This window comes from Leopardus geoffroyi, chromosome D2 (assembly GCF_018350155.1).
Source record: "Leopardus geoffroyi isolate Oge1 chromosome D2, O.geoffroyi_Oge1_pat1.0, whole genome shotgun sequence".
NCBI lineage: Eukaryota > Metazoa > Chordata > Mammalia > Carnivora > Felidae > Leopardus > Leopardus geoffroyi.
In genome coordinates, this window is record NC_059334.1 from 76,249,172 (window position 1) to 76,271,886 (window position 22,715).

At 53.6% G+C, this 22,715-nt stretch overlaps 1 protein-coding gene across 2 annotated transcripts in view; it reads left to right on the top strand.

The window, feature by feature from the left end:
- Positions 1-22,715, top strand: part of GRK5 (G protein-coupled receptor kinase 5) — a 218,567-nt gene that overhangs the window by 167,484 nt on the left and 28,368 nt on the right. For both annotated transcript variants that reach the window (XM_045439116.1, XM_045439118.1), the window contains 2 exons: positions 18,609-18,709; positions 20,707-20,799. In XM_045439116.1, the coding sequence (XP_045295072.1) occupies positions 18,609-18,709; positions 20,707-20,799 (194 nt within the window). The remainder of the gene's footprint in view (positions 1-18,608; positions 18,710-20,706; positions 20,800-22,715) is intronic.

Here is a 22,715-nt window from a genome sequence, read left to right on the forward strand (position 1 = left end):
GTTAAGGGGAAATTACCCATCAGCCTGAGTTTTTGCACAAAAGAAATCTATTCCTAGTGCTGGTGTGGCTCTCCGGAAAACATCCACCTTTTAAAAAGTAAAGAGCTTGAATGAAAGGAAATAATAATTATTCCGAGTTCCTCTTTCTCTGGCCCCTTGTCCCCTGCTTACTTCACTGGCGCCTCCCCCCTCCCGACCCGGGAAGCAGATTCGCAGTCAGCTAGCCCAGGCTGGCTAGCTTCTTGGTGGGGAGAGCTCCTCGGCCTTGAGGAGGGCAGTCGGTGGCTTCAGTCCTTGCCCTGAAGAGCACACAGAGCCCCAGTTCTGCCCCTTCCAGCTCTACCATCCTTGGAGCCTCAGTCTCCCCATCTGAGTATCATGACCATCCTTCATTCCTTTCTAAAAAAAATTTTTTTTTTTGGGGCGCCTGGGTGGCGCAGTCGGTTAAGCGTCCGACTTCAGCCAGGTCACGATCTCGCGGTCCGTGAGTTCGAGCCCCGCATCGGGCTCTGGGCTGATGGCTCAGAGCCTGGAGCCGGTTTCCGATTCTGTGTCTCCCTCTCTCTCTGCCCCTCCCCCGTTCATGCTCTGTCTCTCTCTGTCCCAAAAATAAATAAACGTTGAAAAAAAAAAATTTAAAAAAAAAAAAAAAATTTTTTTAACGTGTATTATTTATTTATTTATTAATTTTTAAATTTTTTAATGTTTATTTTTGAGAGAGACACAGAGACAGAGACAGAACATGAGCGGGGGAGGGGCAGAGAGAGAAGGAGACACAGAATCTGAAGCAGGCTCCAAGGCTCTGAGCTGTCGCACAGAGCCTGATGTGGGACTCAAACCCACAAACTGTGAGGTCATGACCTGAGCCAAAGTCCGGCGCTTAATTCACTGAACCACCCAGGCACCCTTTTTATTTATTTTTTGAGAGAGAGATAGAGCAAGGGAGGGTCAGAGAGAGAGAGGGAGACATAGAATCTGAAGCAGACTCCAGGCTCTGAGCTGTCAGCACAGAGCCCGACGTGGGGCTTGAACTCATGAACCGTGAGATCATGACCTGAGCTAAAGTTGGACACTTAACTGACTGAGCCACCCAGGCGCCCCCCATCCTTCTTTGTTGCTGTACCTTCACAGATTTTGCTGAATCTGCATACCAGCCTTACAATTGTTTATAGTTTTTTTTTTCCTTTTAAGTTAACTCATGTCTTTCTGTTTAATTTAAAATAAGTTTCGGGGCACCTGACTGGGTCAATCGGTGGAGCATGCAACTCTTGATCTTGAGGTTGTAAGTTCGGGCCCCACGTTGGGTGTAAAGATTACTTAAAAATAAAATCTTTTAAAAAATAAAGTTTCAGAAGAAACTTGTATTCAGGAACATGCCTGGAAAACCAGTATTTGTTTGTCATACAGAAAGACAACTGGGAAAGTGACTTTAAATCCTAGCTGGATCCTCTTGTGCCTGCCTAAGGCTCTGAGCCTAAGGCCACCTTTCTCTTTGTTTGGAAGGGAGATTAGTGAGTATGGGAGAGGTGTTAGCAAGATGGTGGCATCACACCGAGACATTCTTCTTGATGACAGGAGGCTCAAAGGAGAATTGAAAAGGGAATACCTTTTTCACCGAGAGCGATTCAGAGTATTGTGTCCCTGCACCTCCTAAGACCATCTCATCATCTTCAGAAAATGCTGGGCTGGCTAACTGTTTCCCAGCTGTGATGCATTTTATAAATGCTGGCCTGTTGTTAGGGACAGCATGATCTAGAGCAAGGAGCACTGGACTAGGAGACAAGCTCATTCCCCATCTCCCTTCCTGCAGTCTGTGGTCTGGCGGGGAGCTGGCTTGGAGTCTGCCTAACCATCTAACCAAGCCTTGGTCACCAGGGTAACCCAAGGCATGGGATATGGGGGGCTTGGGCAAATCCCTCCCTTCCATGTGCCTGCCCTATCCTTCATGGGGTTTGGGCTTCCAGACACTAGCCCCGGACCCAGCATTTCATCTCTGCTAGATTGCTTAGCCCTCATCCCAGCACCTGGAACAGCATCTCTATCCTGTTGTCAATGAATCCAGGGAGCTCGGAGTCCGCCTTCGCTTGAGCCCCTCCTGAGCAGGACGCGGCTGAGCAGCTGGCTGGGCTGGAGGGGCAGCTGGGCCATGCACCCTGGCTTTTCCCGCTTTTTGCCACAGCACTGCAAAAAGACTCCGAAGAGGACTGAAAAGGAAACTCAAGAGAGCAACTTCTGGAGTTTTCTCAAGCAGCAGTGGGGAAGTGGAGGCTGGGTCTCTTCCTCTTCCAGTTTTGGGAACAGCAGAGAGCGGAATTCAAGACGAATAAAGGCACATTTGTGCTTATTAGCTATCAGGGGCAAGACAGAAGGGAGCTAGCACGTATTGAGCAACTACTGCATGCCTGGAACTCCGTGTCCCTGTTGTACTCAGTCCTCATAACAGCCAGCTGAAAGGAGGAGAAATGAGAGCTCAGAGGGGTTGAGTAATTGCCCAAGAACACCAAGCTTGAGCAGGGTAGGGAATTGAACCCGGGCCTGTGCTCCAAATTCTTCCCTCTTCTCACTCCCCTCACAGCCAGATGCCTCCTCTCCCTGGGCCTCAGTTTCCATCAGCAGAGTGAGGAGGTTGGCCATCCTACTCCACATCCCTGCAGATCTAGGGACGGCTCTCACTCTGTGCCAGACAGGAGTCCAAGGGCTTTAAAGAACTCACTTAATCCTCACATCTACCCCCATGGATTACTGTCTCCATTTCAAAGGTGAAGAGATGAAGACACAGAGAGGTTGAGTAACTCTCTGAAGGTCTCGGGGATGGGGGAAGCTGAGACTTCAGAGTCTGTGCTCTTGACCCTACCCATCCTGCTCTCTTACGATGACCTAATCTGGCTCTTGGGCTCTGCTTAAGTCTCTTCTTGATTGAAGGTTTGTTAATGACCCAGAAGCAGTCACCAGGGAGCTAGGGTGCTGTTTGGAGAACAGCAGGGCCTATGAGGGCTCATTTGAAGTTCACCCCAGTGCCCAGCACAGCACCACTCCTGATGAAGGGCCCCTGCTGCTTAAGCTGCCTTCTTGAATGGAGGCCTGAGCCTCAGAAATGCTGGTACGTTGGGAGAGGAGCTGAGAGCCCATCCTGCAGGATCATTCCTCTAGTTTACACTGAGGGGACAGAGGATACCTCCCAGGGTGGGCCATGGCACCCAGGGGAATCTCAGAGGCCACCTAATCCACGGCCTTGCAAATAGCTTTAGCTAAAGATTCCTAGTATGTAAAGACACAGACCAGCTGCAGTTGAGCGGCCTGGGGGCTGGACTCCCTTTTGCCTCCATCCCCATCCCCTATCTTTTAAAGAACGCTTCGGGGTCGGGGGGCACCTGGGTGGCTCAGTGGTTGAGTGTCCGACTCTTGACTTCAGCTCAGGTCACGGTCTCGTGGTTCATGGGATCGAGCCCTGCGTTGGGCTCTGCATTAACAGCATGGAACCTGCTTGGGATTCTCTCTCTCTCTCTGTCTCTGCTCCTCCCCCACTCATGCTCGCTCGCTCTCTCTCTCTCTCTCTCTCTCTCTCAAAATGAGTAAACTTAAAAGAAAATAAAGAACACTACTGGCTTAGTGGAACCCAGCTTTAAGACCAGAACTAAGCCCAACTTCTCATTCCCTACATGAGGGGACTGAAGCCCAAAGGGGGGCTGCACCCTTCCCCTATAAGTGTCACATGGCTTGGAAGAGGAGACTGGAATGTTCCTTGCCAGGCTTTCCCCAACCCTACGCTGGAAGCTTGGTGAGAAGACACCAGAAGGAACTGACTTCATTTTCCAGTTCCTACTGTCGTTGGCCTGCAGCTGGGCCTGAATTCCCCCGAGGCTCTTATTCTTCTGTGTCTAAATACTGAGACCTTTGCTGCATCCAAGCCAAGCAGAGAAGCTGCTGGTGCCGGAAGTTCCACCATGTAATCATCCGTGTTTTTAAATGGAGACACTTGAAGGGGGAATCGTTAACTCTTTTCTAAGAGTGGATTCTAAGACAGGGGTGGGGGGGCTATGTGAACAAGTAAGGTTAATTTAGTACCGACTGTATGCTATATGCTCTGTACCTCTCTCTTGTCCCGTCTTCGTGGCAGTCCCGCAGCCTGGATGCACTTGACCCTTCTGTGTTGGGCAGAGGTCTCTCGCTATTGAGAGGGCAGGCTGGGAGAGTTGAACACAGGGACTCCAACAGGTACCTGTATGCAGATATATAAATATATATATATATATATATATATATATATATATATATATAGCAGCGCTATTCAGTCTCCAGAAGGTGGAAAGGACCCAGTGCCCGTCAACAGATGAATGGATAAACAGAATGTGGTCTGTCCACCCAGTGGAGTACTATTCAGCCATAAATAGGAACAAAGTCCTGACATAGGCTACCACATGGGTGAACCTTGAAGACATAATGCAAAGTGAAGGAAGCCAGACATAAAAGGCCACACATAGTATAATCGCACTTATGTGAAATGTCAATATAGGCAGATCTGTCGAGACAGAAATAGATTAGAATTTACCGGGGGCCCATGCAAGGGAGAGATGGGGTGTTACTGCATAACGGGGTGATGAGAAAATTTTGGAAAAAGATGGCGGGTGATGGTTGTCATTATAAATATAATTATCACCACTGAGCTGTACTCTTCAAAAATGGTGGAAATGGCCATTTTTATGTTACATATATTTTATAATAAAAGAAAAAGATCAACAACAAAAAAAGTGAAGCTGAGATATAAGCCCAGTCTATCTGATTCAGAGCCTGTGATCTTTCTCCTCCATGGTGCTGTCTTCTCAAAAGTTAACCAGAGATAGGGGCGCCTGGGTGGCTTGGTCGGTTAAGCGTCCGACTTCGGCTCAGGTCACAATCTCGCGGTCTGTGAGTTCGAGCCCCGCGTCGGGCTCTGTGCTGACAGCTCAGAGCCTGGAGCCTGTTTCAGATTCTGTGTCTCCCTCTCTCTCTGCCCCTCCCCTGTTCATGCTCTGTCTCTCTCTGTCTCAAAAATAAATAAACGTTTAAAAAAAAAAAAGTTAACCAGAGACAGACTTCGCCCCAAATCAGTGTCCCAGGTGCTACAGGAATGAGCAGGTCTGGGAATACCAGGGTGCTGCCATCTGTAGGCTGTACGTGCTGGCTGCTCTTTCCTGGCCCTTATCCAGCTGCTGGCCCTGAACCTGAGGCTTGGCTTTCACTCTGACCCGGGTCATTAGCACTGTCTCTTGTCCCAGTCTCCCCGCACCTCACTTTTAACAACTGTGCATTTGTCCTTCAAAGAGACATACTTATCTTTCTCCCCTAACCTTTCCTGGAAAACAAATTCTCTTTGCCCGCAGCCTGACTTCTTTTCAGCTCCTTCTGACATCCTGGAGGCAAACGTGCCAGCCCGGGCTCCTCACAGCATGCCCGTCTGGGTCCCTTTCCTTTCTCGTGACCCTCCAGGTCAGAAAATTGGATGCTCCTTTGATGCCGATGGAGCCAGCTCCGCCTCCGATCCCCATTCCTGCGTGTGTGTATAGTATTTCCTGCCCGGCATTCCTGTCTTTAGAGTGGCTGGAGACAAAGCAGTCGGCCTTAGGGTTCCTGAGGACACCCCCCTCCCCCACCTCCCCAGATCTGCCCTGGGTGGGCAGCGATGCTGGGCTCTGTGCTGCCTGTTCTCCGCTGACTGTGTAGCCTGATGGTCCCCTCCCCGTCCCTGGGCCTTGGGCAGAGAAATGACATCATGGGGGGTAGGGGGTGGGGGGTTTCGGTTAAATTCCCTGGATCTTTGGAAATTCCTGCCCCTCCTTCACTCCCAAGCCCCACGGAATGAAATCTTCACTGGAGAAATACCTTCCAAGGCCGAGATATTTCCAACACAATTTCAGACTGAAGCCGGTTTGGAAGCCGGGGAACGGGAGGGTGTTTTGGAAGATGGAAAGTTGGCTTGCTGTGCCCACGCCTCTCACGCACAAGGAATGAGGGACACTCCCTGCCCTGAGCGTCCTGCACTCCAGCCCCTTCGGACCAGAGCACCACTCACGAGTTACCTGCCTGCGGCTGCCCTGACCCAAAGGACAGGGGGCTGGATTCAAACAACTCGCCAGGAAAAGTCACGCTTCTCTGGGTCCCGACAGCCCGTGTGTGCGGCCTGCGGGTAAACAGCACATCCTCCCCCATCCAATGCTTTGCGCCCACAGGTCATGGCCGGGGATTATCAAATTGACAGAGCCCGGCTGGCCCCTCACTCCACATCCAGACACGTTTCATTCTGTTAATTATCGCCTCTTGCTTTTGACGTAAAGAGTCAAGGCCTGGGTCAGGGTCACTCATGTATTTTCCTCTTTCTCATTAAAATTGCCCAGCTCTTGGGGCCCCTGGCTAAATTCTGCCGATGTTTAAAAATGTCCTGTCTCTCTCTCTCTCCGTGACCCCTAAAAATCCTTCCTCCCGATTTCTGCAAAGCCACTCGAACAGCAAAGGAAATACAGGTCAAGCCCCTTTAAGCCCCAATCTGCTTTTCCATTTTTGAAGGGTTGTGGCCGTTTCTCAAGGGCTATGTTTCTCCACTTTGCTGACCCAGGAGACGTGACACCTTGTGACTTGGGGCGTCCAGGTCAGCAGGGCCACTGTCCGAAAGGGTGGGAAGCCCGTTCAGAGGCAGCAGGCTTGCTCAGAGCACTTCCGGGCCTCACAGCCCTTCATTCAGTTGGTGACCTCTGTGAGTCTGCTGTTTGGGGTCCTCAAAGACAATGCTGCCATCTTAAATTTGTCCAGAAATTTTTGCCACAGGACAAGAATTGATTTTGTTTTTAAGCTTTTTTTATTTTTGAGAGAGAGAGAGAGAGAGAGAGAGAGAGAGAGAGCACATGCGAGCCTGAGATGGGGAGGGGCAGAGAGAGAGAGAGGGAAAGAGAATTCTAAGCAGGCTTCATGCTCTCAGTGCAGAGCCTGATGCAGACCTCGATTGCACAAACCATGAGATCATGACCTGAGCCGAAATCAAGAGTCAGATGCTTAACTGACTGAGTCACCCAGGCGCCCAAGAATGGATTCTTCTAGAGCGCTGGGCTTCTCACAATACTTCAGTGTGCAAATGCCAGGACCTAAAAGCAGGAAAGGTCCTCCTCCTCATTGCTTAACCAAGCCCCCTGCATCCTCGAGGCCTTAGTCAGACCTCACCGGTGATCAGCCTTGAAGCCACTTACATCCTGATGATACTGCCTCTCTGAGCTCTTCTCCTGGGGGCTGAGAGGCTGCACCACACTCTTAGTCTCTTAGCCATCCTTAGTCCCCAGCAGTCTTGAACTGCTTCCTGCCATTGGCCGAGTAAGTTGGTCTATGAGGTCCTTGGGGTGAAACTCATGACCTGAGCTCAGAACAGACACTCAGGGAACCTATGTGGCTGACGGACTAATTCAGCTCAGACTCCAGCAGGAGAGGTGGGGAGCTCCTTGCTTCTGACTGTTCACAAGCACCTCCTGAGCTCTGCTTCCAAAGACAGCTCCCATCCCTTGCAGTGTCCTCCTGGCCTGGTGGGGTAACCAGCTCTCTCCAGACTCACCCCCAAAGTGGTACAAGAGACTGTTCCTCGGGGGCGCCTGGGTGGCTCAGTCGGTTGAGTGTCTGACTTCAGCTCAGGTCACACTCACACTCCGTGAGTTCGAGCCCCGCGTCAGGCTCTGTGCCGACAGCTTGGAGCCTGGAGCCTGCTTCGTATTCTGTGTCTCCCCCTCTCTCTGCCCCTCCCCTGCTCATGCTCTGCCTCTCTCTGTCTCAAAAATAAATAAAAACATTAAAAAAATTTTTTTAAATAAATAAATAAAGAGACTGTTACTCAAAGAATGAAGGAGATGGCCAGGGTGGCCCCGTGTATCTGCATCATAATGGGATCGTGGGCCTTACAGAGGATGCCAGGCTACTTCTCAACAATGTCAGGGTATTGCCTTCTGAACCTTCTCCCCTTTCCACGAGAAGCTCCAGGGAGCCCCGTGAGCTCCTCAGACTCTGGGTCTTTGGCTGTTCACCATGGAAAGACAAAGGTGAAGATCGGTCTCCTGAAGACTCGGTATAGCAGACAGAAGGTGGACGGACTCCTGGGTGTGTCTCCAGAGAAGGCCCCTGTGAGACAAAGTGCTGTCCATTGGAGACGAGGGAGGATCCAGGTGTTGTGGGGACTGAAGCTGAAATAACTTGGAGACGGTCCTCATTCCAAAAAGGAAGAGAAGATGAGGTGCAAAAGCATTTCCTGAGAATGAGAAAAGAAATCACAGCAAATGACTGGAGCCTCGGAGACTCGGGCCCTTTTTATCCGAGATCTCGGTTTACCCGAAGTGAGTGAGGTGAGTATCTCAGTGCCTGTGCAGAAACGCTTCCCTCCCACCTAGAGCTGTCGGTGGCTCCCAGGACAGCAAGCAAAGGGCTCCACAGCGTAAGCCTTCTCTGCTTCAGGGAATCGCTTCTGACTGGAGACTGTGCCCACCCTGAGGGGAAACGGTGAGCTCCCTTAGAACTCAAAAGGGGCACAATGGGACCTGTCGTTTTTTGGCTTCTACCCCCGGGACCTCTGGCCACCGGCTGCCTGTCCAGCCTGTGTCTCTGCCCAGTGGGGCTACATCTGGCACGGTGCTCGGGCCTTAAAGCCCACCAATCAGGCTGACCACGTGGACCCTCGGGGAGGCGTTGGGGACGGTTCAGCTGAGAGCTGGGGGGTCCAGACATCAAGCCTTGAGTGGAGGGAGCCACAGCCCCACGGCGCTTTGCTCATGAGCATTTGTCTGGGCTGATTTATTTCTTCCCCTGGTGGCCAAGGAAACAAAACCCTGACTTTGTCCTTCGGTTCTATTCTCATTTGGGGCTCGCGGATTGTGTCTGCTTCCCGGCCGTGGTCAGAGGGAGGAACTGCTCGACAGTGGCTTTTGCACATGGCACTGAAGGTTTTGATTAAAAAGGTGGAATAGTGGTGCTTTTTCTTCCTGCCAGCCAGACCTCACATCCACCCTCGAGTGAGGAAACTCTCTGTCCAAGGCTGCCGTTCAGGAAACTCCCTCCTGTGTCTTCTTGGTCGAGATTGTACAAGCAGGTTTCATTTCAAGCCAGGATTTGGGGTTAAAAGGAGCCCTGCCCCACCCGCCTCCTGCCAGTCCTGGTCCCCATCCCTAGAGTCAGGGGGGCTGGGCTGAGTTCGCAGAGCTTAGAAGCAGCTGACTTGAGAGGTGGCGGGGAAGGAAACGCAAGGAGAGAGGAAAGGTCTGGTGGCTCGGGTCGTGTTTGGGGGGTCCTCCCTGCCCAACCGCCTCATTTTACGCGTCGTGAACTCGTCCGGGTTATTGGCGGCAAGCGGCAGATGCCTAACTCCCAGTTGCTCAAACAAAGGAGGAATTTATGGGGAGGGTGGGGATATGATGAAATGAAACCAGAGGGAGACACAGCTGTGCTTGGGCCGAGGGACCCGGGCACCGGGATCTGCCCCCGAGGGCAGCTCCAGGTTCTCCCCCAAGCCTCCAGCCCACAGTTTCTGCCCGAGGCAGGCGCTCCCAACCAGTTGTAACTAAGAACATGTCGAAGAACTCCGGCCTGGTTGTCACAAAGGCAGGGTAGACCAGATGACCTCATAAGGTATTACTACTTCTTCTTTTCTTTTTTTTTAATTAAAAAAGAAATTTTTTTTAATGTTTATTTACCTTTGAGAGAGAGAAAGAGACAGAGCACGAGCAGGGGAGGAGTAGAGAGAGAGGGAGGCACAGAATCCGAAGCAGGCTCCAGGCTCTGAGCTATCAGCACAGGGGCTTGAAGTCACGAGCCATGAGATCATGACCTGAGTCCCAAGTCTGATGCTTAACCGACTGAGCCACCCAGGCGCCCCTTATGAGGGTACTTCTGATGGACAAGACAGCGTTGCTCTCTGCTTCCCTCTTCCCTGCTATAAATGTGAATGTACACACACACGTTTATTCAACAGATACATTGAGTACTATTGTGTGCCATCATCAGTTCATTTCAGCAGAGCAAAGCAGAGATAAACAGGTTTTGGAGGCAGCCAGGCCTGGATTTGAGTCTCAGGCCCACCTTTTGCCAACTGTTCCGTCTAGGAGCATGTAGGGGGTACTAGATGCCCATCTAGTATTCTGATTCTGGTAAGACAGGAATGACCAACTTCCCTGCCCTTCAAAGAGCTGTCTGTGGCTCGGTTTCCATGTCTACAACCCCGGAACAACAAGCCCCACCAAATGGCATTGTTCTGGGGAGCAACAGAAGTATAAATCTGTGGGAAAATTCACACCGAGGGGCCATACCTATCAGGCCGGCCCCCCTTGCAGGCGCCCACACCGCCTCTGGCCCTGGCCCTGCTGGAGGCCTGGCTCCTACCCCTGCCCCCGCCCACAGCCAGGCCCTGGCAGCTCCGTGCACAGGGCTTCCCGAGGCTGACGCAGATCCCCTCGGGAAGGTCAAGGGGTGGCCAGGGTACGGCTGTGGGCGCACCCTTCCCCTGTTCCCTTCCTGGAGGAGAAATGGGAAATGGGGGTCGCCCCCCAAGAAACAGCTGTCTGCACCCTGGAATGGGCCAGACAGGCAAACCTCTAAGCAGCCCTTTCTGGAAGGCAGGGGGCCCTCCAGATGCCCTTTCCCACTCAGCTTTTCCTGAAAGCAGAGCCTGTCCACACTGGGAAATTGCAAATAGTTTACATGGGGAATGTCAGCTGCCCACATATGAAAATATACACATCATTAAGCCCTAAGTGCTTGCGTCTGGAGATAGAGTGGACAGTCTCCTGGGCTGACCTTTTGTTCACTGATGCAACCACTGCTAATGAGCACGGAGCTCCTCGGTGGGATGTTTTCATATGTTGAAGTGAAGCATATGTTGGCTATTAGCCTGTGTGTGTGTGTGTGTGTGTGTGTGTGTGTGTGCATGTGCGCGCATGCACACACACACACACACACACACACGAGCATGTGTTTGTGTGGTACGTACAACACTGTACAAATAGTGTTTACCCAAACATGCAGAGTCCATTTTATCTCATTATCTAGCCCCCATGGACCTCTAAGACCAAAGTCACATCCTTCTCACAATGGCATTCTTGGAGGACATGGTGGTGTTTAGGAATTAGGCTCTTTGACCAGATTACCTGGCTTTGAATCCTGTCTTTGCTCCCATGCTAGCTGTGTGACTTTGGACGAGTTAGTTAACTTCTCTGAGCCTATTTATGCATCTGTAAAATGGAGATTGTAATAATTAAAACCTACCTTGAGGGAATTGAGAACGATAACCCCATGTAGAGCTTCTAGGACTTAACATATAGTAGGTGCTCGGGAAATAGCAGTGGTGATGATGGTGACACTTCTTACTGGTAGCTGGGATTGGGTGGAAGATCTCTCCTGCTCAGAAAATCAACTTGGATGAGGTTGTATTGGAAGTGGGTCCTGAAGACTGGGTGGAATTTGGACATGTCCTGATGGGGCAGGAAGGGCTTCTTCCAAGGGAATGAGCAAAGGTCCAGCAGTTAGAAAGCTAGAGCTTGCCCAGGAAGCGATGCGTATGGGGTGAGCATCCATGAGCCAAAGGCAGGAAGGGGAAGCAGATCAAGAAGGGCGTTTGGGTTCAGGACCAAGAAGGCAGTGGGCTCTGTCCTGTGGAGTGGAGACCATGTCTCCTGTGTGGTATGGAAAAACTCCCTTGGGGGCCATTGTGTCAATGCTGGAGCAAGCGGGAGCAGGTGCGAGAAGAGAATTCTTGAATGCAGGGCAGTGAGGTGGGGGATGGAGAGGAGGGGTGGGTGAGAGAGATACCAGGGCTGGCATTGCTGTATGTGCATGTCCCCTCTGTGAGGTGAGGGACAAGCCGGATCTCAGTGGGTCCAACGAGACCAAAGCTATGCCCTTCCCCTAGAGCTGGCTCAGGACACCTGGTTTAGAGCCACTGCAGCTCAGATCCACTGAGTCCGCTCAGATCTGCCATAGAGGACCTCCAGGTGTTACTGCTGGCTGTACCATGGGCCACAGTATGACCTTGGAGGGGTCTCCTTCCTTCTTGGTCCCTTGTCTTGTTAACACATCTATGCTATGAGAGGCTTGAACCAGCTAGACTCTGACAGGTCTTTCCAGGAAAGCCCTCTGTGATCACTTCCTCCTGTTCCACCTTGGGTCCGGAATCTGTGAACAGTGCAGGGCATGTGTTTCCAGAAGGCTCTGAGGGTGACCCCAGGGGCGCTTACTTCAGGATTATTGGCAACTACTAAGGAGGTAGGGGAGGTAGTTCTGAAGGGCTTTTCACAGCCCAACCATGCCTCCAACCCTGGCTGCCTCCAGAGACACCAGCCACATACAACTGATCCCCTTTCTCACGTCTTTACACAAGAGACTTTGAAGCTGGGGGATGCTTCAGGAACAAGGTTTGCAGACACGCGGAGTTCCTCACTCATGCGGGAAATGACATCCCTTCGTGTTGCCAGTTGTCACGATGCAGAGGGAGACAGCAGTGCCCAGGGGGAGCAGGTGCAGCCGCTGGGGCAGCCGACGGCAGGGCCCTCAGGATGCCACCCTCGGGCTAACGATTCAGCAGTCCGCGAGAAACAGCCTCGCGGAGACGGCAGTGTGCCATCAGCGTCAGCTCTTCCTGCTTTTGTAACATCTTGTAGATGAGTTCTCCTCACCCGGCGCGCCCCCTCCCTGCTTTCTGCGGCCTCCTGGCCCTTGTCCGTGCCGTGCCAGCCTCCTCCATCTGCGTAAATCCGGCCTCTGCCCCAAGGTCCAGCTCTCGCCTTCCCTCCCCGGGGCTCCCTCCCGGGCCGATTTCTCATTTTCCCCCTCAACCGTTCCGGCAAGGGCTGCACGCCTCAGGTCTGAGATGAATCACTGGGTAATTATTTCAGGTGTGCCATCTGGCCTCCCTCTTCGGAGGCCGGGGAGGCTGGGCCCCCTGCGGGGTGAGTGCGCAGGGAAGCGCACAGCGAGGGGCTCCGTGGCGCCACCGTGTGGGCGGACTCCTGGGCGGGCCGAGGCTGAAGGACCTGGGCTGTGGAAGCAGAGCTGGGGTTGGGCTGCCCTGAGACTTAAGCAGCTCCCTGTGAAGTCACTGAGATGGGTGTTGGCGCCCCCCAAGAGGCAGAGCCTTGGGTGCGGTGGGTGATCAGGGGCTGCTTCCTGCACCTAATACTGAGTAAAGCACCCTGGGGTGGCTTCCTGCCGAGGCCAGGCCCCTGCGTTCCCCACCACCATCTGTCCTTCTCTAGCCCTGCCTCAGTCCCTGAAACGCCCGGATTGTCCTGCCTCAGGTGTCGCACAGAAGGCCCTTAGGAAGCTGCACTTATGACCTGGAAGGGTGGACCCCTGAGCAACCGCAGCGCCCAGTGGCCCTGGGATAGTTCTAGACTTCCCGCGGGTATTTTGTTAGCCGGAAGTCACCCAAACCAAGTGTGGAGCGGGGGTGGGGGGTGGGGTCTACAAATGCAGCTTCAGGCCAAGTCCTCAGCTCTCCCACCCCCACCCCCACCACCTCCATCCTTCCCCTTACAACCTTCTCTTTAGAAATCCTGAGGCCTCCGGGGCATTGATTCGTTACTGGTCGTCAATACTGTGCCTCAGTGTTGCAGAGGCTACTCTGGATGGAGCAGAGGGTAAGAGGAGTCTAGCTTGGGCCACCTGTCAGAATTTAGGGTCACGGGCAGCAGTAGAGGCAGCGTGACGGCACAAAGCACTCAGCCAGGGTGGGAACAAAGGGGAGGAGAGGGACCCACGGGACAGTGATGGTGCGAAGCCCACTGGCCCCATTCACCCCCTTCAAGGGTCTTCCCTCCCCGTGTTCAAAGCGGCAGGAGGGGCTCTGCTCACTGTGCTGCGGTGCCCAGAGAAACACCCACGCGGCCTCCACCTCTTGCTGCTTGAGAAGGTGGGTTCTGATTAGCGTGGACAGCAGGAGCTGCCCGTATCCCCAGAACCCGTGGCATAAGCATCGGGAACGGCAGAGAGAGAGTCTGGGCCACCAGGGCAGGAGGTAAGAGGGAGCAGATATTCTGAGGGATTCGGAGGGGCAGTTACCGCCCAGCACACACGTGCCGAGTCTGTCCCGCCAGCTGCGGTGCTGGCAGCCGGTCCCCAGCCAAGAGGGGCCCAAGTTCCTCTGGTACCGGAGATAGATTCAAGGTCAACTTCTCACTCCAAAGGAGGTGGAGCAGGTTCTTTCCCCTGGGGGCGAGGGGGGCTCTTATCCAGAGGCACAGAGTCACGGAGGGCGGATAAAGCGCACCCAAGGTTTAATGCCCCCTCTCTTCGCCAGCAGCTTTGGGGGAAAACAGTGGGGAGGAGCCTTAGCCAAAGAGGGGAGCACAGTACAGATTCTCTTGCTCCGGTTGTGATTTCAGGGGCAGGACAGGTGCCCCGTGCAGCTTACAGTTCCTCAAGGAAGCTGAGTTCTTTCTTGCCAGTTGTGGGGGGGGGGGGGGGGGGCGGGGAATGGAGAGCAGCCCCTGGCAAGCATAGCCATGTCCCCAAGGCATGTCTTGCTGTTTTAAGCTGTCCTAGGAGTTGGCCATGGAGCACTCCTTAAGAGCAGCTGGGGGTCATCCTGACTGTCATCAGAGTGGGCTTTCTGGCAGGGCTGGGCATACGATCACATGGCGGTTGGCCAGCTGGTTAGCTTCAGTGCCCAAGACCATCAGGAGGCCGGGCATTCATGACAGGGCCTCCAGCAGAGAAACCCTGTCCCTAATTCCTTCTTCCTGTCCTCGGAAGGTGTACCACCAAGGGCTAATTCCACACCTTTCGCAGGAAACTTGATGCCTAGATTCACACTGCTGTGTTAAAAATCAAGGCTTGCTGGCTGGAGCTACTTGAGGAGACCATCTGGTGACCAAAGAAATAAAGCGTCACTTCAAAGTACTACTGGCCCCAGGGGACCTTTTAGCAGAGACCTCCATTAGACCTGCTCTCCTGGCCGCTTTCAGCCCTGCAAATATCTAAGGACCATAGGGCCTTTTCTGTTTGATTAGAAATTAGGGGGACACCTTTGATATGGAGGAGGATGGCTCCCACCCTTCTCCCCGCCCTGACCTCTGCTTCATCCCAGAGGGACAGTTCCTGCTAGAAAGGGCCACACTGCTAGCCGTAGTCCCCCTGCATCCCTGAGCCTTCTCGCGGTGAGGGTGACATTCCTGTCCAGAGTCCACCTGGCCTGAAGGATTCACCCCTCCCTTCCCCGGCCCCCCTCAAAGCATCCTGGGACCAGAAGGGATTAGCTTCCTGGAATGAGATCTGAAACTGTGGAATTCTGTCTTCAAGCCACAGGGGGCGGATTGGGCTGTGGTTGCTCTGGGTGCCTGGGGGCGCTTTGTCTTATGGGGTGTGTTAGACCTTGCCTGTGGACTGGGGAGAGCCTTCCTAATGTGTCTCCCTTGGAAACTGACTTCTCTGACCTGGAGGGGAAGGACCGATACTCTCCGATTCTACTGATGCAGGTTGCAAATGTCCCACTGAAATGTCCCCTAGGTGTCACTCTCCTGGTGGGTTTGGGTTTCGGCTCCCAGCTTAAACTGGCCAACAGCTTCTGATTCCCTTACTGGCAGAGGCGTTAGTCCCTGGAGTCACTTGAAAGGAGGGTTGGTGGGAATCACTTAATCTCTTCATGTTGAGCCAGAGACTGAGTTTAAACCCATGGTCGTTAAACCTACTCATTAACTCCTATTGGGGCTTTGGCCGTGGGCAGCGTCCCCAGAGAGAGAGAGAGTAGTGTGACTTCACACACACAGCTGGGTCACCCCTAGACCCTGCACGGCCCCTCCCATCTGCTTAGGAAGGAAGCAGAGTGCGGTCATCCAGGCATGTGGAAAGATCCATGAGGAGTGGGAGGTCTGAGCCCAAACTCTGCTTGGTCTCTGACCCTGTCTTCCATGAAGCCTTTCCTAGATGACCTCGCCCCTTAACGATCTCCTTCTCTGAGCCCAGGAGCTCGTTGCCCTGAGCCGTATCATCCTCCATTTCAGTTCTTCCTGCCTCTGCTGGAGGGCTGCGCAGTGCCCTGCTCATCCTGAGGGCTAAGGAACTCCTGGGAGACGGGGGAGTGAGTGGGAGGAGCACAGGGGGCCCAGACATCCCCCCACCTTCAACCACACTCGCTCTAGACCCACCCACCCAACCTGTGTTCAGATCGCCTGTCTGCCACTTATTGGCTGGGTGACCTTGGGCAAGTGACTTAACCTTTCTGAACCTCAGCTTGCTCATCTGTGAGATGAGCATTATAATAGTATTTACCTCACAGAGTCTTAACAGAGATTAGATGAAATAATGCATATAAGGTATCTCTCACAGTGCCCGACCAGAGTTGGCTTTCAGTGGAGGCAAACCAGGGCTACCCATTAAGTTATTTCCACTGATTTTAAATACTGGATCTGTAGATAAATTTCATGTGGAAGAGGAAAAAAGACGTTTGCTAGTAAAAAAGAAAAAAAAAAGAGTTTGAGAGCCATTGAGTTCAATCAGCCCCTTTTATACATCACCACAGATGCCCAGAGAGAACTTCCCCGTTAGGGTATTGCCTGATTTCTGTGTTTTCTGTCTTTACTGGAGAAAAAGTGATTTATAGTCGAGGGCTACCCTGACTTCACCTTTTAACACCCTCATAATGTGCCCGACGCCAGCTTCAGCCTCTGCTGGTGAGGGTGGATCCTCCCTGGGCGGAGTCGGCTGACAAGACAGGGGCAGAGCGGACTGCATGCAGGTGGGCAACTCAGGTGCCTCTTCTGAGGTCCAGGAAATGGTGGTTTCCCCCCATGACCGTCCCGCCCAGCGTCTCTGAGTCCTCCCAGATTCGAGTCGCATCCTGGCACAACACCTTGTTTCACGTGATGTAGTGGGGACACCAGCCCTGCGCCGGGCCCTTCAAACCAAGGTTGCCCAGCCATCAGCTCTCTTGAAGCAAATTTGCCTGTGGCCTCTGGGTTTTGTTTTAGGATCCGATTGCTCTGAAGTAGCCCAGAGTTACTGATCCCCAAGAGATTCAGCTGCCAGAATTCCCAAGAAAGTTCCCCGAGTCTTAGATGCAGCCCTCCCCCCCCCCCCCCCCCCCCCACAACTATCAATTCCCGAATCTTGAAAGACCCACAGAGCATCTCTGCAGCAGCCCTTTCCTGTAACAGAGGAGGAGACAGAGGCACAAAATGGCCAATGGCAGAGAGTGGACCGCTGTGTGGGGCTCCCATTCCTCTATCTTGGGCTCCTTCTGCAACATCGAGCATCATTTCCACAAAACGAGCGTCAGAAGCCAATACGCTACAGGCTGCTTTTCTGCAGTTCCACTTATCAACATTTTTAGCTGGGGACGGAGGTACGGCCAGGGACAGAGGGGAGGCAAGGTGGGAGAGAACCACAACCACCCAGGACTGGTGATGGCAAACAAGCCTGCTGTGTGGCATAATTGGGTGCGCCCACGGCATTTGCCGTCACTGCGGCCACACCCCCCCCAACATCTGAGGCTCCCCCACATAGGGGCCCTCCTCCAGAGAGGGCAGGACCTAGGAGAGAAGAAAGAAGGAAGGAACTCAGGAATGTGGGCTTTCAGAGGCTTGATGAATAGAAAATGGGCCACTGATTTCATTCATCAGGACCCCTTACTGCCAGCGCCCCTCACATGGACCCCCCTCACATGGACACACACACAGACACTGCCCAGTGGGCTTAGCAGGGAAATCAGTTCCATAGTCGCATTTCAGTAGCTGAAAGGAGAAAGCAGGGCTTTCCAATTTCAGCATCTTTGGGGGAGAAAGATGTATTTACCTCCCCTCTGTCTGAGCCCACTCCTGGCAATTTTCTCAAATATCCCTGCCATTTGTTAAAAACCCAGCTTGTGGCCCAGCTGGTGCACGAACAGCTGATGGAGGTTGAATGGTCGCGGGAGGAGGGAAGGTGAGGCCGCCTTCTGGTGGTCCCAGCACCTTCCCAGAGCTGACTGCTGCTCTTGGGTGCAGAAACTCTCAGAACTGTCCTTTCAAGCTGAAACACTGAGGCCACACACAGCTTCACCTGGAAGGAGAAGGAAATGACGGCAGTGATGTTTATTGCACATTCTCCACCAGGTGTCACATCTGGGCCACATGCCGGACCCAGAGGTTTCACTGATTCTCTTGGGGAGACACTCTTATTCCCGATCATCTTCCCGATAACAGGGGGCTGAGTCCAGACCAAGGTCCCACAGCTACAAGTGGCAGATCTGGGGTCCGAGCCCCCGTCTGATAGTTGAAGCTGTGCCCGCCGAGCACCCTTCCCCTGGAGCTGTCCTTTTGCTGGCCCTTCTGCCATTCCAGACCCTGTCACGCAGGCCCTGAGGGCTGGGCAGGTGTTCCCCTTGCCTGCTGAGCAGACAGGCCCAGCACGGGCAGGGGTCATCAGCAAGGTCACAGGGGGCGCCCCGACCAGCCAGGCCTCATTGCACAGCCCCGTAACCACGAGCTCTCACACATCTCGTTTGAGTCTGACCACAAGCCCGGGACACAGGGACATCATTGTCCGTGTTCTGCAGAGGAGCCAAGTGACCACGCTGTGCGTGGCCCAGGGCCAGGTGGCACTCCGCTCCTGCCCCTCACTGACGCCCCCCTCTTCTCTTCCTCCAGTCCCCAGTCTTCATAGCCCAAGTTGGCCAGGACCTGGTCTCCCAGACGGAGGAGAGGCTCCTACAGAGGCCCTGCAAGGAAGTCTTTTCTGCCTGTGCACAGTAAGTGCTCGCTCCCTCCCCAGACCGAGCATCGGGGCCCTTCAGCTTCCTCTGGGCAGCCACACAGCCTCCCCCCCGCCACTGACAGAGGCTGCCTCTCCCCCACACCTGGCGTGCTGGGCACCAGGGCAGGGCTTCAGTGCCCGGGGGCCCCAGCCAAGCCACCCAGCTGTTTGTATACTTCTTATGAAGGGAAAAGATACCAAAGTTCCAAGTCCAAAGAAAACATCTGCCTCAAAGGGTGTTGAAAGCAAGTGGTCTCCAGGCTGTTGAGACAGAGGAATGTGTAAAAACTTGACCCCGTCTGGGTGGTTTGGAAGTCCTTCCCAGCCCCCAACCCCCACTGCTGCCACCAACCAGAGCTGGGTGGTGCTGCTGCAGGAAGGGGGGCTACAGGCCACCTTCTCAGTCACCCCATCACCTTGTCTGCAGGCCATACAGCGATCCTGATGCAATAGCAGACAAATCGGTGCATGTGCTGTTGGCCAGGCACCAATGAAGTCCCCGCTGGTCCCTCACACACGTACTATGAAGGCCTGAGCCGCTAGGCACACACACGTTCATGTGTCCACATGTGTACCCTTCCGCATAAGCCAGTATGTGCACCAAAATCTTCTGGAGCCTCATCACCTCTGGATGAGTCTGGGGACTTGCTGTGCGCCCTTGGTCAGCCTTTGTACCACAGACCACCAGGCACCTGCTGTGTGTCTGACACCTAGCACAGGGGATACCATGGTGAGCAAGAACCCAGTCCCAGCTTTCAGGAAGCTTACAGCCAGGCAGGAAAACCAGTGCCCCTGTGCACTGTGGGAAGAGCCGGGAGCACCATGATGAGAATGGACATTTGGGGAGGGCCAGCTGGGGACCCAGCCCTGTTGGTGCCAGGGAGAGACCCCCCATAAGCAGAAACAAACGTGGTTGCTGCCCTCTTGGAGCTGGCTGAGGGTTAGATCTGACAGTGGGTGAGGTCCCTGGGCTGTCACTGTGACCCCGAGGGAGTGGACAACCTGGTGCCCTACACTGGCCCCTGCTGTCATGTCTGGTGGGACACAGTGTCCCACATGCCTCTACTGTATATGCCCCGCACTGCACCCCCCCCCCCCTGCCGCAGCCATCTGCAGGTCCCAAGTGGTGCTTGGGCTACACTTGGTCAGCATTGCCACTTTTTTTTTTTTTTAATTTGAGGGAGAGAGGGAGAGAGAAAGAGAGAGCCCAGGCTGCACATGCCAGTAGAGGGGAGGGGGAAAGAGAATCTCTGAGCACAATGCAAGTCTCCATCCCATGACCCTGGGATCATGACCTGAGCTGAAATCCAGAGTCAGACGCTCAACTGGCTGAGCCACCCAGGCATCCCAGCGTTGCCACTTTTTAAAGGGAAGAAGCACATCCATCCCTGCCTGCAGCCAGTTTCAGAACCTTCCCTCCAGGCCTGGCCCAGAGCAGGTGACCAGGAAACTCAGCTGTGGAGATGGAAACTTCCCAGGGATTTCACTGGTCCTGGACCAGATCCAGAGCCTGGGCTCTCAGGGGCTGCATCCCTGCTCTGCCCCTACCCCCCACACACCCCTGCACCCCGTTAAGTATTCCTCTGTCCTCATTGCAGCTCAAGAGTCCCTTCTTGGGGTGCCTGGGTGGCTCAGTCAGTCGGTTGAGCATCCGACTCTTGATTTCAGCTCAGGTCATGATTACATGGCTGGGGGTGGAGGGTGGACCTCACTTAACCCTCTCTCATGAGCACATGCCTCTGCAGCGGTTTATTAGATGTTTGTTACTTGCTGGTTGTGTCCCACATCGCGATGCCAACTTCGTGCTCATGGCTGTACCCCAGGCCTAGAGCAGTGCTGTGGCAGGTACCCAGTAAGTGTTTGTAGGATCAGCCCATCACTTTGGCAGGATGCTGGGCCTCTGAGGCTGGTGGTTAGCCTGCTGGATATATGGCTCCGCCCATCTGCTTAAGGTCAGGATTATAAAATGTTTGTTGGTTCCCTCCGAGCTAGGTCTGTCCACGACTACCTGAAGGGCGAACCATTCCATGAGTATCTGGACAGCATGTATTTTGATCGCTTTCTCCAGTGGAAGTGGTTGGAAAGGTGAGTGCTCCCCTTGTACACCCACCTACAAGTGTGTGCCAGGGTGTGGGGGTCAGGGGGCGAGAGTACACGCCTGTTACCTGAAAACCCACATACAAATCCGTTACCTCCATGGGTCCATGGTTCAAATAAAATTAGCCATCCTCCTCCCATTGCTCAAGTTCTTGGCTATTCTTCTAGAAACGCTCTGTTCTTATTAAAGTGTACACGCGATTCACACCCTCATACGTGCATACATACTTATCCTTATTTTTTTTGGTTCACTGTCTTTGGGAATTCTTCCTCTGCCAGTGAATAAAGAGCTGCCATTTTTTTTTTTAATTTTTTTTTTCAACGTTTTATTTATTTTTGGGACAGAGAGAGACAGAGCATGAACGGGGGAGGGGCAGAGAGAGAGGGAGACACAGAATCGGAAACAGGCTCCAGGCTCTGAGCCATCAGCCCAGAGCCCGACGCGGGGCTCGAACTCACGGACCGCGAGATCGTGACCTGGCTGAAGCCGGACGCTTAACCGACTGCGCCACCCAGGCGCCCCAAGAGCTGCCATATTTTTGAGCAAATTACACATCCCTTATTTAGCCCAATCCCCTGTTGATGGACATGGAGGTTGCTCTCAATTTTGTGTACTATCTTCCCTAAATAATGAATAGCTTTATACATATGTCTTCCTGCCCTTTCGCAAGTACGTCCATAGAAATCTCTAGCAGAGGAATGTCTGGGTCACAAAGCACTGCTTTTAAACCGCGAGGGACTACTAGATTGCCCTCCCAACAGCTGCCCTCATCTCCAGTCCTGCCAGTGCTCCAGTGCCCTCTTCCCTCTCAGCTTCATTAACACCAGTCTCGTGCCTTCCCACGTGAGCATCCTTCTTGTTTATGTTCTCATCTCTGATAACGGGTGAGACCAAGCATCTTTTCCTGTTTTACTTGCTGCCTTTCTGCTGCAAAGTGCTCTCACAGACATGGCGGTGGCTTGGCCTGACAGCTGCGGCCTCCACGTGACCGATGAGGAGGGAGACCCACAGAGAGGGCGTGGTTGGCCTCGTCACATAGCAGGCGAGCAGTGCAGCCGAGGGGGACCCCCAGCACCAGGCTCTGCCTACCATGCTGCTGCAGGATTTGCAGAACGGGGCGATGCCTACGTTGTATCCATGCTGGGCTCAGCTGCGGGACGAGGGTGGGAGCATCCCCTCCCACAGCCCAGGGTTCCCTGTGCCAGAGTTCCGACGCTCATGGATATCTGGGCACGTTTTGGTTAGAAGGCAAAGAGCCATCTTGTTTCTGTGTGTCACCACCTTTGCTGGCCAAGTGCCCTGCAGACTCTGAGGAAGCCGCAGGACAGGAACGCCCTAGAAACCCCATTCATGACCCTTCCCTTCCCACTTCAGGAAGCCCAGAGGAAAACACCCTGTTCTGTACCACTGGGGGGGCATTTCTTTCCACCCCCACTGGTGGGAATTGACAGTGGAACAGGGGACAGTCTTCTCTGTTGGCCACTCACTGCCACTGGCCCCCTCGCACATGCACATCATGGCTCCAGGAGAGCCAGAGAAGTGAGGGGTCAGTGCAGACATCCTGCGGAGGGCCCCAGAGCCACAGTCTGGGTCTGAGTCCCGGCTCGACCGTCTCCAGAGGGACCTCAGGAAGGGTTGCTCACCTCTCCCCTCCTCAGTCTCCTTATCCGAAAAATGGGGATAATAATAGTGCCTGCCTTTGTAGGCTTGGGTGGGGATGAGATGAACTAAGCATAGTCCACGCCTAGAATAAGGCAAGTGCTCCAGAAAGGTCAGCCGTCTGGCCCCAGGAAGTCAAACTGCTGGATACGGTTGTTGTGGTTGCCGTTGAGGTCATCAGTGTCGCTGTGGCTGTCATCCTCAAGCTTCTGATATGGGAAGGAACAGCTGGCCCTGTGTTTCT